The following is a 15,296-nucleotide window of genomic DNA, read 5'->3' as shown; positions in this document are numbered from 1 at the left end:
CTCACAAGCTAGCCTCGACGTTATGATGTGTGCATGATGTAGCCGACCCGTGGCTAGGTCCAGAAGTATTGACCTCTGCTCGGTGCCGCGGTACAGTGTGATCCTTGCTATCCTAGAGGTATATGGAAATCGTGTGCGATTTTCTGCTCTGAACTCTGAATCCAGCGAAGGACACGGATGGGAGATCGGGTTCTTTAATACTATGTATTGACACTCGGTGGACTGCGGGGTTACAGGAGATAGCGCGAAACGGATCTGACTGGCAGGACGGGAACGTAAAGTGCACTGCGAAACAGCCAGCCGTGCGCGCACCTGCGTCGCAAACGGGTATGCAATGCGGGGTTCCAGACGACCTGTACGTGCCAGTGGCAGATCGATAAATAGTACTAGCCGCGGACAGCGGACGCAAAGGCGAGATAAGTCGCAATGGGCCGAAAGGGGCTTTGGACGCAAACTGCGTTTTGTGGAAGGGCAAGAGGTGAGAATAGTGTAGAGGCAAAGAAGTGAAACAGACGTACTGATATGCCAAGATTAAGTAATAAATACCTCAAAGTTAAGAATGACTACGGTAAGCGATTGTCGTGAGGAGTCTGCGCACTCCGGGGCGATGTGGGTGGGGTTGGAGGTGGTGAAGTTCCCGTGCTCTCGGGGAGTGGTCGAGGTTAGCGTGCGTAGGGAGGGGGTAATCAGTGCGGCCCAAGAGAGTAGTGGCTACGCGGATCGTCGAAGCAATGTCGTGACAAAGTCGTGATCATGCTAGAGCGGACGGTCTACACGCTCACTGCGTCTTGGAACTCGCACCGCTCCGGACGGAGGTAGAGGATTGGCCACGCTTATGGCCCCGAGGGCGCTCCTTCAGGCAGAAGCGCGGCACAACGCCGCGTTCACCGGAGCGGGAGCCGAGGCGCTCGACAAGGCACCACTCGTCCTCGTACTCCTCGAGCATGGTGAGGACCTCGCCCACTTTGACCGAGAGCTCGTCTGCGAGGGACGGGATAAAGGTGTGCTCGACGAGCATCTTGCGCGGGAGCTTCTGGCCCTTGATCGACGGCTTCGGCTTGAGGTTGTTCTCAGCGGGTGCCTCCTTCAGGAACGAAGACGTGCGGCGGGGGCTCGGGACGGGGGATGCGACTGCGGGGACGGAGAGCATGTTGCTGTTGTCTTCATGCGTCACTGTGAGGATGGGGAGGTTCAATGCGGGCGGCCGAGGCGATGTAGACGGAGTGCTCGCGGGGGACTTGTAAGCCGTGTAGGTCGGGGGTGGGGACCTGGCGGCCTCACCCATCGATACCTTGACATCGACGACGGCCGAGCCATCATGGCCCTTCGGAATTTGAGGCACCCACTTAGCGGAATGCTGCACTGTCGCGGGCGGTTCCATAGGGAGGATGACGAGAACCTCCTGCTTCTCCATCGGCTTTCCCTCCGCGATCGGTCTGATCTTCTCGCTAGGGATGAAGCTATCTTTGCGGAACTTCTGGGAGGCGGTCATAGCCTTGCGACGCTTCCAGACGACAATTCGCCATGTAGCGATGCCTAGTTCAATCCATGCATTGTTTGGTTCTGGTGCATATCTGGTACTTTGAACTACGACTCACCCAAGAGCAACACTCCCAGGATCACAAAAAAGGCCGTCAACACCCGAACAGAGACGGGGAGAGGGTTGACGACTGGCTGTCCGTTTTCTGTGGTAGTAGCTCGGGGAAGAATGCTACGGACGACATTGTGTGCCTGGAAGTCCTTGCGCTGGAATGCGCGGGCATGAGTAGAAGCAATAACGGCCATTAATACAAGCAGAAAAGGAACGAGACGAAAGGGAGGGAAAGGGAAAGGACAGGACAGGAAAGCAAAGACGTTGAGGAAGAGAACAAAGGAGTATATGTGACATCGCTGCCATCATATCCTGCTCGAGGCTGTCCGCGCCCATCAACGTCGGGCGACCGGGACAGGGCATCCAATCATCCCAGTCGCAAGTTTCAGGTACCGTCGCGCTGATATGAGCCCCTTTGCCACCGCAGAGTACATCCATCAAACCCTGATATATATCTGGAACGGTGAGTGTCCCACCGCCTGGTGGCGTTGCCATGTCGACTAACTGCTGCAAGTAGGTACATCGTGATACCACTGCATACCTACATCATAACGCAATGAGCTACCTGGTGTTCCCCTTCAGCCTGTAAGTAAGTCAAGCCGCATATTTTACTCGAGTACACATAAGTGGCATTACGCTCGCGGTCATCGACAGTCTTTGGAAAACATGTGCGGGAGCAGGGTGGAATGACCGTGGAATGACCGAGGTATTGATGTGTGCGAAGGTCATTGAAAGGTTCAAGCATCGCTTGCTTCGAGAGCCTGTGTGTTCCAGCCAAAGAGATCGAATAGCCTATGTTCTGTTAGATCGTGTCCAACAACAGAGTCGAAACCGCGCGGTACAGCGACCTTGCACCCTCAGATGGGATGTATGAGTTCAGCGAGGTCCGCACAATGAGGTCCCGTGTCGCAGGCGGCATATCAGTCACCGTCTCCCCAACCAAGGAGTGCAGAGCCTCGGCGGCTAGCGCCATCTTTTCATCAGTTGTAAACGCGACGAAGGGCAAAACGGCGGTGACGCGAGAAAGCAAGGATGGCTGTAAGAGTAACGTCAGCCACTGCAGTCACTATTCTCAGCCGCGCTGAGGAAAGTTACATACTCCAAGCCGTTCCGAAACCCGTGGGCGGAGCAGGCCCATGAGGTCGACATACTCCTCGCGAGAAAGTTGTGTTCCTGGCGAGGGGCGCTGATCTTGATGCTCAAACACGAGATTGTGACCGATGTTGGATGTGCCGAGCCAGATCACCTTTGATACATCAACGTGGCGGTACCCAGCCTCAAAGGAGCAGCGGCCTGCAAGGAGCCATACATATGAGCGAGAGACATGGAATATGAATGCTGTGACCTCTTCACTTACCGTACTCCCATGGCATCAGTAACGACGACAGTATCTTCTCGTCCTGCGTCTTCTCGATTTCCTGTATAACGAGACAGCTCTAGTCATGTACGGTGACTGTCAATCGGGATTCAAACACTTGCATCGAGCACGACAACACAACGCTTTCCCTCATTCTCGATCAAAAAGTCCTTGAGAGATTTGTCCGAGGGTTCCTAGATATTTCTTAGGTGAGCAACGGCGTGAACGCTCTGCTAAGTATATTACATACTTCATGAGGAGCAATGGAATGGCTCTTCCATATGTCGTTAGTGTCCCGTAGAGTGGTCATGTTGACTGTGTGCGTGGGCACGCCCAACAGAGACCCGACTGCACGCGGCGGATGGGAGGTCGGTGAGAATGATCGTTCAAGTCGAGCCGCGGGATGACTCACATTTACGCGCAAGCAGGCTCTTGCCATGGCCACTTGGTCCTGCACAGGACCTTTCAGCTGAGTCTCCAAAGCACTCACGATGGCCTCATACTCACCGCAAAGCAGGACAACGATGGGCGCCATTGACGGCATACTCAGGACACGGAAGAGCTGCTCCAACACCCGGTCCTGGCCAATCAGCTCGTATCGGACCCGCGTCAGCGGGCGAAAGTACGACCTGTGAATCAGCGCGGAAGCGCGGCGAGTCTGAGGCGAGTCCGCGCGCTCAATGTAGTACCTGAGCGATCACGAACACGAACCACGGCGAGGCCACATCTCAGTTGAAGGCCATCCGTGATGCTGCGCCTCAATATGCACTCACCGAGTGGCAGGGTCCACGTTCTGCAACAATCTGGACAGGCGACCTGAGCCTCTTCGGGACGACCGTTCCTCACGCTCGTCTTCCTCTGCATCACGCAGCACGGAGGTGTCGGCACCGTACGCAAGGAGCAGCTTAACCATCTTCATCTTGTTCTTCAGCTGGTCGTTGGCGATGGTGAACGCGAGAGCTGACTGCGGTGCAGCGTCATCATTGATGTTCGCCTCCCCGCTCTCGAGAACACGGCGGACTTCCTCGACGTTGTCACTTGCGAGAGCAAAGAGCAGGGTAGGGCGTGGCGTCGCAATGGCATGGACAGGCTCCACAAGAAGTGAGATTCGATGTGACTGTGCGGTAGATAATGTGGACTGTCGCCTCTGCTGCTGGATGGCCTGTTGAACAGCGAAGATGGAAGGATCACGTGCAGATGGTTCTGCGGAAACAGGTCGGCGGATAGTATCATCGGCTTGATCGGCATCATCATGTCCATAATACTCGTCTTCCTGACGCTCGTCGAACGAGTCGATAGGCTCCGAGAGCCTACTCTCCGAGCGCGCGTACTGTTCTTCTTGTCTCTGCTCTAGGACAGCGGAGTAGCGGCGCGAAGGCTGGTAAAGCAACGACTTGCGGGAGAAGCGGTTGCTCCAGGAGAGGGGGCGGGTAGCGGGGGCAGATGCAGGTTGCAGACCCGGAGAAGCGATAGCAGGATTAATATGCAAAGGAGAGTTAGGTTGTGAGGATCCGATGGTATTGCGTAGATGGGAAGGTATAGTGCTTGAACGCGGAGATGAAAGCTGTTGATGGCATTCGGTTCAAGCACGTCGCCTGAGCACATAGGACGCACCAATGTATTATGAGATAACGAGTAATCTGATGATACAGTTGGGGACGATGGGGTGAAAGCTAAAGCAACGTCAGCGCAACACTCGTTAGATAGATGATGGGAGGCGCACCGGTTGTTGCAGTGGTAGCCGTGGTGAGTGATGGGATGCTGGATGAAGGATATGCAGAGCCAAGCGACGACGAGGACGAACTGAGAATCATGGACTACGGACGGCGATGATCAGACATTCATAGGGAGACCAGGCTGAGCTAACGACTCACCAAACGAAGAGGTTTCAATTTCCTAGGATTTGACGAAGTCGAAGAACCGGTCAACGGCGTCTCCTCGACCGGCGAGAGAGGCGTAGTGGCCCGCGACTGGGTATCCTCCTGCACGTTCTCGACTGCCAGCAATGGTGGGGGCTTTAAACGGAGGCTATCGGGACGGGCCAACTGCGAACGGTCCGAGACCGAGGTCCGGAACCCGAAGGGAACCTTCCTCGACGCAGACTGAGAAGACTGCGACGAGTGCATCGACGCAGCAGATTGCAGGGACAGCCGTCGCAAGCCCCCGCTATGCTGGCTGAGCGCAGAAGCAGGTCGACTCGTGCTCTCCGCGGCGCTCTCGTCTAGCACTGAGGCGGCGGGTGAAGCGGCTCGACTGGGAGCGGCAAAAACGATAGAGTTGCGGGCACTGTTGGGTAGTGAGAAGTTGGGAACTTGCACGGACGAGGCAGAGGAAGGAGGACGAGTGATAGGAGAGAACACGCGAGGCGCCTCTGATAGGGAAGAGGCAGCGGACGGAGAACGAGCAAAGGAGGTACTAGGACCGGCTTGTTGAGAGTCGTCAGCAGCGACTGAGATGTCTTCCTGGATGTCTTCGGGATCCAAGTATGCGAGCTCCTCGTAGAAATCTGAGGTCGCGAACGATTGCTCCTCAGCAGCTTCTGGTGAATCCGGGACGACCGTTACATTCGCCGGAGAGGGTTCCTGCGAAGCAACGACAGTCTGGGGCGACGGTTCCTGAGAGCCCATAACGGTCGCAGGCGACGTCTCTTGCAGATAGCTGAAGTCGAGTGGCGAAGCATCACCCTGTTCATCCCGCAGTGGTGATTGGTGGGGCGCGTAGGACCTGAACATCACCGTGGGCGACGCCTCCTGCTCGCCCTCGCCCTCGCCATCAGGGACAGACCTTGTATGCGTTGTCGGGGTGTAGTACTGGTCGTACAACGACGCCATCGAGTCGTCCGACCCGAATGACGCCTCGCCCGCGTGCAGCAAATCATCCTCGGCGCCCAAAAACTCGGATGCGTTCAGTGCGCTGAACAGGGACGACTCCTCTGGATCAGCTGGGATGTCTTCGAACGACGCCCCGGACTGGCGCTGCACCTGGATCGCGACCTCCGCGTCCTCCCGCGTAAATTGCTGCGAGTCCACGCTATCATTCCTAGAGTGGCCCGACTCTCCATCATGTGCATCCCGTGTAAGCGAATTTGTGAACGCCCCAAACCTCGGCGAGAAGAGACCCGACACCCCAGCCCCGGCCCCTGCTTGAGCCATGCGCGCCGACGGCGAGCCGAACGGGGACGACAAGATCGAGAGCGTCGAAAGCCGCCGCGGGCTGCGTGGAGGTGACCGCCGCATCGGTTCTGGCCCCGAGAACTCCGCGTAGCCGGAGTCGAATGACTCTTCACGTTCGAGAGCTCCTGGGATGCTCGCGAAACTGATGCGCCGCGCGCCTGTGAGGTCGATGGGGGAGAGGAGACCAGATGAGATGGAGTCGTGCGAGGAAACTGTGAAACGGCTCCGGTGGGAGAGGATGGAGAGTCGACGAAGCTCGGGCACTGTGGACGTTGGGCGTGCGGGTGGCTGGATGTCGGGAATGTCTGAGGGAGGAGAGTTGGGTGAAAGTGGCAGGGGTAGAGACTCCGGCGCGATGGGAGCGGGCCCGGAACAGGAGGGAGCAGGAGAGTGCACTTCGAATACGGTGGACGCTCGCCTTGACGGCGAGTATAAGTCCGGGGCCTCGGAAGTGCGCCTAGACGGGAAGTAGTCCGAAACGATCGCAGAACCCCCTGGAGAATCTTGCAGATACGAGCTGATTGATTCACGATTTGAGTGTAGAGGATCTTGAGACGTCATCGAGTGGCGGAAGCGTGCAACGGTAACGTCCTCGTCAATGATGGCCGTACTTGCACTGGGAGTCCCCGACCACGACGAGGATCCGTCCACGAGGGTTGCTGAGCCGTCCGTTATGGAAGCTTCCGGGAGATGAGGCGAAGCATCCCGAGGAGGGGAGGGGATGCAATGAAGCAGCCTCCTTGCGTCTTCGCTGAGTCCGAGTATGGGTGTAGGTCGAAGAGAGTTATCCGAGACCGCACCGGAATGAAGTCCAGGGGGATTCGGCTCTAAATTTCCTGTGCTACTCGAGGCAGCGACAGGACCCGCATGGGAATAGTCCCCGCTGGTGCGCCCCTCTGAGCCTTCTCCAGATGACGACTCGAGCTCTCCCGATTCCCCTTCCTCCCAGTCACCCTCCTCCTCCTCCTCAAGCTGGATGACATCTCCCAGTGCCAGAAGCAGACTTGTGGTGCGGGGTGACCTAGACGGCGACGTAAACCGCACGGTCTTGGCCGGAGTGGGGGAGTCGATGCGCAGGCGAAAGTCCGGCTGGTCTGAGTCTTCGGAGCCCAGCACGCTGTCCGGTCGTCGAATCCTGACAGTGTGCATGAAGTTGCACGAGTCTGCGAAGAGACAACGGCCCTGCGAGTAGAAGGGACATGGGCGCGCTTTATGAGACATCGGTCGTCAGCCATGTACGACCAATCAGAAGACGGAGTTGCGCGAATGACGAAACGAGGTCGTCGCCGACGACCCCACACATTCTTCTTCGGACTTGACCACGGTGCAGTCTCGGCGGCAGTAGCCTGTGCTGGTGAACAGTTCGGTGACGCAAGATGGGCAGGTCTTGATGCGACATGCATGGCGGGATGAAACAAACAAATGAGGAGGGACTCACTCTTTTTCTTCCATGGAGGGTCTTCGATGGTCATAGAGACATGGACGGTGAACGTCGAGGTCGGTAACTCCCTGGGTTTGGCCTAACAAGACGTCAGACGCCCAAAATTCTGCAAAACGAACCGCGACCACGTTGACCAGCGCAAGTAAGTAGTGACGGGCGCAGCGATTTGCAGTGCCGAGATGAAGCGGATCAACATTCAGTTTCGCACGTCCGGATGTCATTCGGGAACAGGAACGCTCACAGCATGTAGTGTTTGACAAGAAATGCGAAACACGGGACCTGCGTCGTTGGGCTGGTCGTGAAGAGGTCGTGGGCGATGGGTCGAAGAAGAAGGGGCACGGAGACGGTCGAGGGCGACAGCGGGAACAAACCCGAAGAGAACGCAGGACGTAATGCGCTTCCCTTAGGCGCCATCGCGTATTCCAGTCACGGGAGCGTGTAGCCTATGGCAACAGCGCTAACCATGCGCGCTCCGGGTAGTTTACAGCGTTGCGTTGAGCGGACGACCGAGACCTCTACCCAAATACTCTGCATCTTTGGTTTTTTCTGCGCAGTGTCGAGCCGGCACAGAGAAGGTATCCAGAAATACATTGTGTTCTATGCTTCTCTACATTGATTGAGCAAAACTACGCGGGTAGCACGCTCTCGCTCACCCGTCTGCGACAACAACTCCCGACGCGCCAAACAGCGCGCCGGTCCCACGTACGCCTCTCGCGACGCGCGACCCCCGACACCCCAAACCCATCTTCCACCAGCGTCCCCGCCCTTCCGGTCCGTCTTCCAGCACCGGCCATCAGCGTCCTCGGCACATTTTGCCTAGCGTCGTGTTCATCACAGCACCGTGCCCAACCTGTGCATACACACAAGCCCAAAAAGAGGGTGTCAATTACACGAACATACAGTAAAACAGGATACCGAGCGAGCAGAGCAGAGCCCCCAGACCCAGACAGTGTTCACGGCCGGCTGTAGAAGTACGGGAAAGCGAACGCGGTCGCAAGCGCGAGACTCGCCAAGCCGACCGCCAAGCAAGCGTTAGACGCAGCGCTCTGCGTTTTACCTGCTTGCTTCCGCTTCGTGTGCGCATCGGCCGGGAGGCGTTTCTTTTGGGGTGGAGGAACGTAAGGATGGACTTGTACATACCCGATGGACTTCAGCCCGTGCACGCTGTGAGGTGTGGTGAGTTAAAATCATGTAGGAAAGTCGATCTCAAGCACATACTAGTAGCCGTTGAGGTTGCGAGTGATCTCCTCCTCTATACCTAGAGGAACACCATCGAGCTGCCATGTCACCTTCGTCGAGTCACTGCCCTGATCCAACGTCGTCGTGAGAGTAGCAGTATGATCTACCAACAAACGTTAGCACAACTGCAGCAACCCTCTAGGAGATATTACCCAACCACCCACCCGACGGCCACGTCGGACTCGACAGCTTCCACGTCTGCACAAACTGCTTGGGCGGCTCTACGCTGACGAATGTGCCCGTCACCCCACCCCCGAACAAACTATACTCCTTCCCCGGCTCCGCAGCACCCTTCGCGGGGGCGCGCGTCCACTGCGGTATCCTCCGCTCGTCCGTCAGCAGCGAGAACAGGTCGTCCGCCGCCGCCATGAAGTGCGCGTCCACCGTCACCGTCGTCGTGTTGTTCGCCTTCTCCGTCTTCTTCACAGTTGGGGCTGCGTCCGCCTTCTTCGCCGCAGTGGAGTCGGAAACAGAACCAGATGGGGCCCCAGAGGGTACAGGCGTGCCCTGCCGTGAGGGGTCCGCGGAGACTGTCAGGTCTTTGCCATGCGTGTCGATGATCGCGGCGGGGAACGTGGAGAACTTGGCCTCGAGCGCGGCGGGCAGACGTGACTTCGCCAGCTGGAAGAGCGCATCGACCGCCGGGGAGCGCGAAGTGGTTAGGCTCCATTCGTACTGCAACGGAGTGAGCGTTGAAAGCACAGGAAGCGTTGGGGTCAGAGATCCACGTACGACGTAGTCGGAGGTGCCGTCGAGCGTATTCTCGTGCGAGACCTCAGGAATAGTCAGCTTGCCCTCGACGGCGGTCCCGTCCGACGCGGTGCCCGACCAGTTCAGTACGACCTTGCAGTCATAGATCGTGATCAGCCTACACGCGCACACGTTAGCTGTGCGATACTCCCCGCCACACCAGGTGCACCAGACAAAGGGACATAACACGCACTTGCTTTTCCGCTGTCCCAGCTCAACGTCCCCATCCACCTCCACCACACGACTGACAGCAACCTCCTCACTTCCATCTCCAGACACGCGTACGCTTGTCAACTCGCGGTCGAACCATTGCTTCGCCCAGGACGTGACCGTCTTGTTCTTCCAGTGCCAGTTCGCCGTGCTGGGCGCCATGGGCTGAGGAATCGTGCTCGCCATCGTATCTGGAAGATCTTGCACGCCGCAGTTGAGGTTACGAAGAGGATTGGAACAGCACTATAGCTGAGAGAGAGAACAGGGCCTTGCCGAAGGTAAGGAGGAGAGTAAGATGAATTTATTGAGATGTGCGCAAATGACGCTGGTGCGATCGAGGTCGATCTCCAGAACTTTCGAGTATCCTCTCCCTTGCTCTCTCTCCTGACCCCATTCGACAGTCACTGACGACGCAACACGCATCAATGGTCATACCGTGTACACTGCACGAAGTACAGTACACTGTCATTACGGTTCGTATCCTACATTTAATGATGTATCGCCGGTGTCATATCGTACATGGTACAATTGATTCATGAACGTCCTTGCATGCAGTTACGACAATGCAAAAGTCAAAAAAAATGCTCTCATTGCTGTTCCTGCTGTTCCTGCTGCCCTGGCTTGGCTTGCTCACCCTCAGAGTCCTCGTGCTTCTTCACGACCACGTAGCGGTCTGCATCCTCGGACGCTGGAGTTGCCTCGATATTCCCAGCAACCGTACCCTCCTTTTCGGTTGCCAATGCCTTGCGCTCAGCACGGATCTGCGATAGGATAATGTCAGCTCAGAGAAGGGTTGAAGTGACCAAAGGTGGATAATCGCACCATGTTCAGGTCGTGGCTGACGAGCCCATGACCGCCGACAGGTCCCCAGTAGCTAGTCGCTGCGAGGGAACCAATGATGCACGTCCCAACAAGGATGGACAGATAGAAACGGTACTGAGAGTACCATTTGGGTGCTATCAGATAAAGGTAAGCCATCCACGCGATGCTGAGGATCCAGTCAGTGCCAACACTCACCCCATCCAAGGCCAGTCACCCTGAGATCAGCCCACCACATGGCAGTGAATCCGATCCACTGGGCGATGAGCGCGCCCACAGGGTCAAGGGCCAGAGTGGACCAGCCGTACACGACTGGGGCGGCGCCCAAGAACAGACGCGAGTAACTGCACACATTCTGGTCAAAATGCGGCAATTATATGGGGGTAAGTACATACTGTTTATGGCCGCCGTATCCGGAGAACTCGAAGCCCCAGTGCACAGCGCCAAGGAACGAAAGAAGAACGGCACCGTACGTCGTCTGGAGGCTCAATGCCTGGTGGAGCACAGTGATGGCGACACCAGGATCAATGTTGGACACCAAACCTATGCCACACCGCTCTCAGTCAACGGCTCAGCGTAAAGGAGATCCCCGATTCTCACCCTGTGTAGCCAAGCCTGCCTGGTACGCGAGGTAGACGGTCGCGCCCGAAGCGCCAATGTACGGAATACCACCTGCGAGACCGAACACGACATATGGAGTTGGGACTGCGTGAGCGACCGCGTTCGTGATGCCAAGCTGCGATGCATCAGGAAAAGTGATTGCGCACGTCAATGGGTAAGGGACGCACGAATGTCTGCTGGGTGGGCTCTACATTGTCCGCAAAAACGTTTCCGCCGGCGATGGACTTGGCAAGGTCGGCAGCAGACTGGCCGACTTCTTCACGGATGTTCTCCGCGGCGTGTCCGAGGGTCTGGGAACCTGGGCGGCCAGAGACACTACTGGCGGCCCCACGAACAATGAGCTGGTTACGGAGTAGATGCGGCGAGAGACGAGAGTTAGTAGTTGGCTTAAGGAGGGGCGAGACAGAGGAAGTTGAGAGGGGCCGACGGAGAGCCATATGTGCGCGGCGAAGGGAGGGGAGCATGGACGACAACATGGCTGGACAAATGGTATAGTGAGAGAGACTGAAAGGCTGGAGAGAGCTATATAGGCCCCCCTACGCGACGCTGAGCGCGATTGGGAGCATATCCACACTGTCCACCCTGACGTCATGCTCGTCATGCGCTGCTGCCCCCTTCGGTCCGGTCGTACTAGGAAACCGCTACATGTCACCCATATGCACCACGAAATAACGACACAACTCTGCGGGTTGGTACATTCGGATGGGACATAGAGCATGGCACAGAGCATCTTGCGCACCAAAAACAAAGCGACGCCAGCAGGACTCGAACCTGCGCTCCCAAAGGGAAACAGATAATCCGAGATTCTAATCTGTCGCCGTAACCACTTGGCTATAGCGCCCCCAACGAGGGGCGGAAAGTTAACATTATACTGCTCGTGTTCTCGTTCCGTGTACTCGTTCAGGCTTTATCGATCTAGCCATCTGAGTTACACTGGTTCTGGGAATGTACTACGTTCTTCTAACAGTCCAAAAAGAGCGCAGGGTAGCTACCAACTACTTAGGCCCAGGCCGGCACGGGCATGTCGGCTTCATCCTCAAGATCTCGGGCGCGTTCCGCTTCAAGGAGGTCTTCCGTGACTGCTGAGGTGGCGCGTAGGGTGTCTAGGGAGCCTATGACCTGTATTCCGGACAGCGATTCTTGATGCGTCATCTTATAATTCATCTCATGGAGGTCGAGAATGAAATGGGAGGTCAGGATTGCCGTAACACTGCGTCAAATATAAACATGAGTATGATGAGGTTGAGAAGGAGCATTGAGTACTCAACGGCTCAGAGAAATCCCTGATGTACGTCGTGTTTGTTGAGGGAGGGTGCAAGGGGGAGTCCTGACTCACAAATTCAGCAACGGAAAGACCACATAGAGATGGTACTGTCTCGCTTACGGGCAGGAACACGAATATGAGGTGCAGGACATTGAGTGCAAGAAGAATGCTATGAGACCGTCAAGGAGAATATTCGCCCAGTGGTGGTTGAGTAGCTCACATAAAGTATACGGTGCCTATATCAATGTCATTGGTTAGTATACTATCACATGTGCTGAAAAAAGTAAACTTGCCATTCCTGAATATGACCTTGGTTAGAAACGACAAAGACGACTCCCTACGGGCGTGATAGGTCGCCTTCCATGTGATGCCCATTGCGATGGCATCACCAATGATTTGGCCTCCAGTGATGACAACACTTCCTAGCAATGCAATGTGGGTACGTTGAACAAAGTGCATGCAAATCATCGCATGATAAAACTGACCACTGAGTTCCGCGTTAACAAAGAATTTGTAAGACAGATGGGCCGACGTACATGAGACTGAGGACAGTGGGTGTTGTCGCAGCTGTCAGACATCCACGGGTCACCGTCGGAGCTACAGATAAGAACCTATGATGGAAATTTCCCTAGCCCTGGTCATGGGTATAGTTGTCAGTGATGATGGTGTATTGTGCTTACATAGTAGTTGAGAGGGAGAGCGAGGACTAAGCTCAAGAAAGTGATACCACTAAGGACCCAATGCTTGTGACTCAATGCATACACTCGCAAGGCCGAGAAAACTGCTTCCATCGGGCTCAGCATAGACCCGGGATTTCTGTAGAGAGATGAATGCGTTACGAACCTGCCCAAGGGAGATATTGCAGGTATCTTGTTCCCAGACTGATATAACTTTGCACCTGACATCTGTTCCTCCGTCAGTATTTGTTTCAGACACGAGATAACGCTGGGCTTACTCCTATAGACAAGGATCAGCAACAGGAACCTCGGTATATGTGCAAGATCGAACTCACAGAGGATGGTATAGATAAGTGGAGTCGATAATATGCAAGGCCGACGTAGTAGAGTAGTGCAAGGTAACGATTGATGAAAAACAATATTGACGCCACATTGACGCTCCCTTTCAACCAGAAGAGGCGCAACTCTTGCGATACAGTCAAAACGTAATCATAGCCAATCAAGGCTGTGCGATATCAGCATGGTTGGCGACATTGCCTATGAGCTCATACAAACCTCCGGTCGCCACTGAGATCAGATCGTCCAAATGACTGTCCGGTAAATCAAGTTGTCATGAGCCTGAGTACATTACCCATAGATATAGAACAGGCTGCGATATGATATGGCTCACCTTGCGTCTTTCAGGGTGAGTATAGTGCTGTTCTGGAAGCTCGACATAGGGTTTAGCGAAGAGCAATTGGCCGATTGGAGGGATAGACGTAGTGGAAGGCAGCACTACCTGTCCAACACCCTCGCCTGTGGGAGACTTTTATACTGCAGTCCTCGAACTCAAGATTGGGTGTGTCACCTGAACCTCAATGATCTCAGCTATTTGCGGAGGAGGCGGTGGAAAGCAATTGATTGTGTGCGATGTATGTGTTCAACTGTTCAAATTATAGACCGCTGTGCCTTGCGAGCGGCGACGGTGAGAACATACGATGTCTTTCGTATGGACGATGCATCTTGTGGCTAACCTAACCGGACTTTTTGTCGGCTATATCTGTGGCCGGCCTCTGAATATCGCTAGATCTGTAGTCGAGCTTGATACGAGAAATGCTTGTGAGGGCGCAACCAGCGAGATATGTGCTATGTGATTGATTACGATCGCCTGAAACGTCGCAATAGAGGTAAGGTCTGCTTCTCAGCCCCGGCCGTAGACTTTGTTACTCCAGTCTTCGGCACAGTGACACAATACGTTTTTGCGGAAGCGCATCTTGGATTGGTGTGGGAGTATATCATACCAGGACACAGCAGTCGTTGCGTCGATATCATAGACGATGTTCTTCGGATTTCGCATCGTCAACGTGAACAGCGATCCGAGATTGCGGCCGCGATACTATACACCGCACCTCGCATAACATCAGAGATGTGATGTTCGGTGGCTTTAACCACTCCAGAGCATCCACAACCGGGCCTTGAGAAGAGCGAAATTCACGGAAAGGGCGCTCTCAGCTCTCAGACCACATTCCCATGAAAGCACGATGGAGCCTCTTCGGAAATGCCACGCGGCTCTGGCACAATGCGTCACAGCAAATTTCAGCAAGGAAAGAGGAAGGACAGATGTTATGGGCCAAAACCTTGTCCAAGCGAGCAAGAGAAGCACGTACCAAAGGGGAAAGGGTAGGTAAAGCCACCGAGAGAACGCAAGCCCGACCTCCTCCTGTGCACTGCGAGTGACAGCTCCAGCGTATCTCGTCTGCAAGCTTCGTCCATTACTAGTCGTGCAGGAGGGGTGGATCACGTTGGGCTGTTGTTTATTGTAACAGGTCATACTTCTTGAGCATATCGTTGCGTACACAGTTGCTGATGAGTTCATATATACGTTGCCGGATCCTGTGATTACGTACCTACGTCCTACTTTGACGTTACCAACCTGTTGATCATGTTGGATCTGCCTCATGGCTGGGTTTCTCTGTCGTTGTTCTTTCCAAGTCCGGAGTAGAAGTCGATTGCGACGGTGTGAGAGCAAGTCTTCGACCTCCAAGCAAAGTTAATGCGGCCCATTACGTAAGTAATCCGGAAAAGGCATCCGTTATGAATTGTCTATTGTCCCTTCGTCCGAGACAATAGAGGGCTCGACAATGCGGATCCCCACGTTGTCACCTTTATAAATGA

At 55.3% G+C, this 15,296-nt stretch overlaps 4 protein-coding genes and 1 non-coding gene across 5 annotated transcripts; all 5 read right to left on the bottom strand.

Annotated features, from left to right (window-relative positions):
• Nucleotides 1-179: 179 nt before the first annotated feature.
• Nucleotides 180-1,833, bottom strand: DICSQDRAFT_152276 (uncharacterized protein). Its single transcript, XM_007361512.1, has 3 exons — nt 1,599-1,833; nt 519-1,536; nt 180-454 (listed from the first exon to the last, which is right to left on the bottom strand). The coding sequence occupies exons 1-2, from the start codon at nt 1,783-1,785 to the stop codon at nt 779-781; spliced, it is 945 nt and encodes a 314-aa protein (XP_007361574.1). The 5' UTR covers nt 1,786-1,833; the 3' UTR covers nt 180-454; nt 519-778.
• Nucleotides 1,834-2,393: 560 nt separating this feature from the next.
• DICSQDRAFT_50096 (P-loop containing nucleoside triphosphate hydrolase protein) lies at nt 2,394-4,038 on the bottom strand (the record flags this gene model as incomplete). Its single annotated transcript, XM_007361511.1, has 8 exons — nt 2,394-2,627; nt 2,691-2,884; nt 2,949-3,009; nt 3,065-3,142; nt 3,199-3,296; nt 3,361-3,399; nt 3,456-3,637; nt 3,722-4,038. Coding segments are annotated over 8 exons (1,203 nt in total), but the record flags the coding sequence as incomplete, so codon positions are not given.
• Nucleotides 4,039-8,103: 4,065 nt separating this feature from the next.
• DICSQDRAFT_78669 (uncharacterized protein) lies at nt 8,104-10,036 on the bottom strand. Its single transcript, XM_007361510.1, has 6 exons — nt 9,745-10,036; nt 9,534-9,669; nt 8,966-9,476; nt 8,781-8,904; nt 8,703-8,726; nt 8,104-8,412 (listed from the first exon to the last, which is right to left on the bottom strand). The coding sequence occupies exons 1-6, from the start codon at nt 9,945-9,947 to the stop codon at nt 8,394-8,396; spliced, it is 1,017 nt and encodes a 338-aa protein (XP_007361572.1). The 5' UTR covers nt 9,948-10,036; the 3' UTR covers nt 8,104-8,393.
• A 218-nt stretch (nt 10,037-10,254) lies between these two features.
• On the bottom strand, nt 10,255-11,638 carry DICSQDRAFT_98350 (uncharacterized protein; the record flags this gene model as incomplete). Its single annotated transcript, XM_007361509.1, has 6 exons — nt 10,255-10,522; nt 10,584-10,717; nt 10,779-10,924; nt 10,976-11,123; nt 11,181-11,316; nt 11,369-11,638. The coding sequence occupies 6 exons, from the start codon at nt 11,636-11,638 to the stop codon at nt 10,349-10,351; spliced, it is 1,008 nt and encodes a 335-aa protein (XP_007361571.1). The 3' UTR covers nt 10,255-10,348.
• Nucleotides 11,639-11,951: 313 nt separating this feature from the next.
• Nucleotides 11,952-12,042, bottom strand: DICSQDRAFT_t20. Its single transcript has one exon. It is a non-coding gene; the product is annotated as a tRNA-Ser (tRNA).
• Between the last annotated feature and the right edge of the window lie 3,254 nt (nt 12,043-15,296).

Source organism: Dichomitus squalens (assembly GCF_000275845.1).
Source record: "Dichomitus squalens LYAD-421 SS1 unplaced genomic scaffold DICSQscaffold_2, whole genome shotgun sequence".
NCBI classification, from domain to species: Eukaryota; Fungi; Basidiomycota; class Agaricomycetes; order Polyporales; family Polyporaceae; genus Dichomitus; species Dichomitus squalens.
This window is presented reverse-complemented; position numbering and strand designations above follow the sequence as displayed.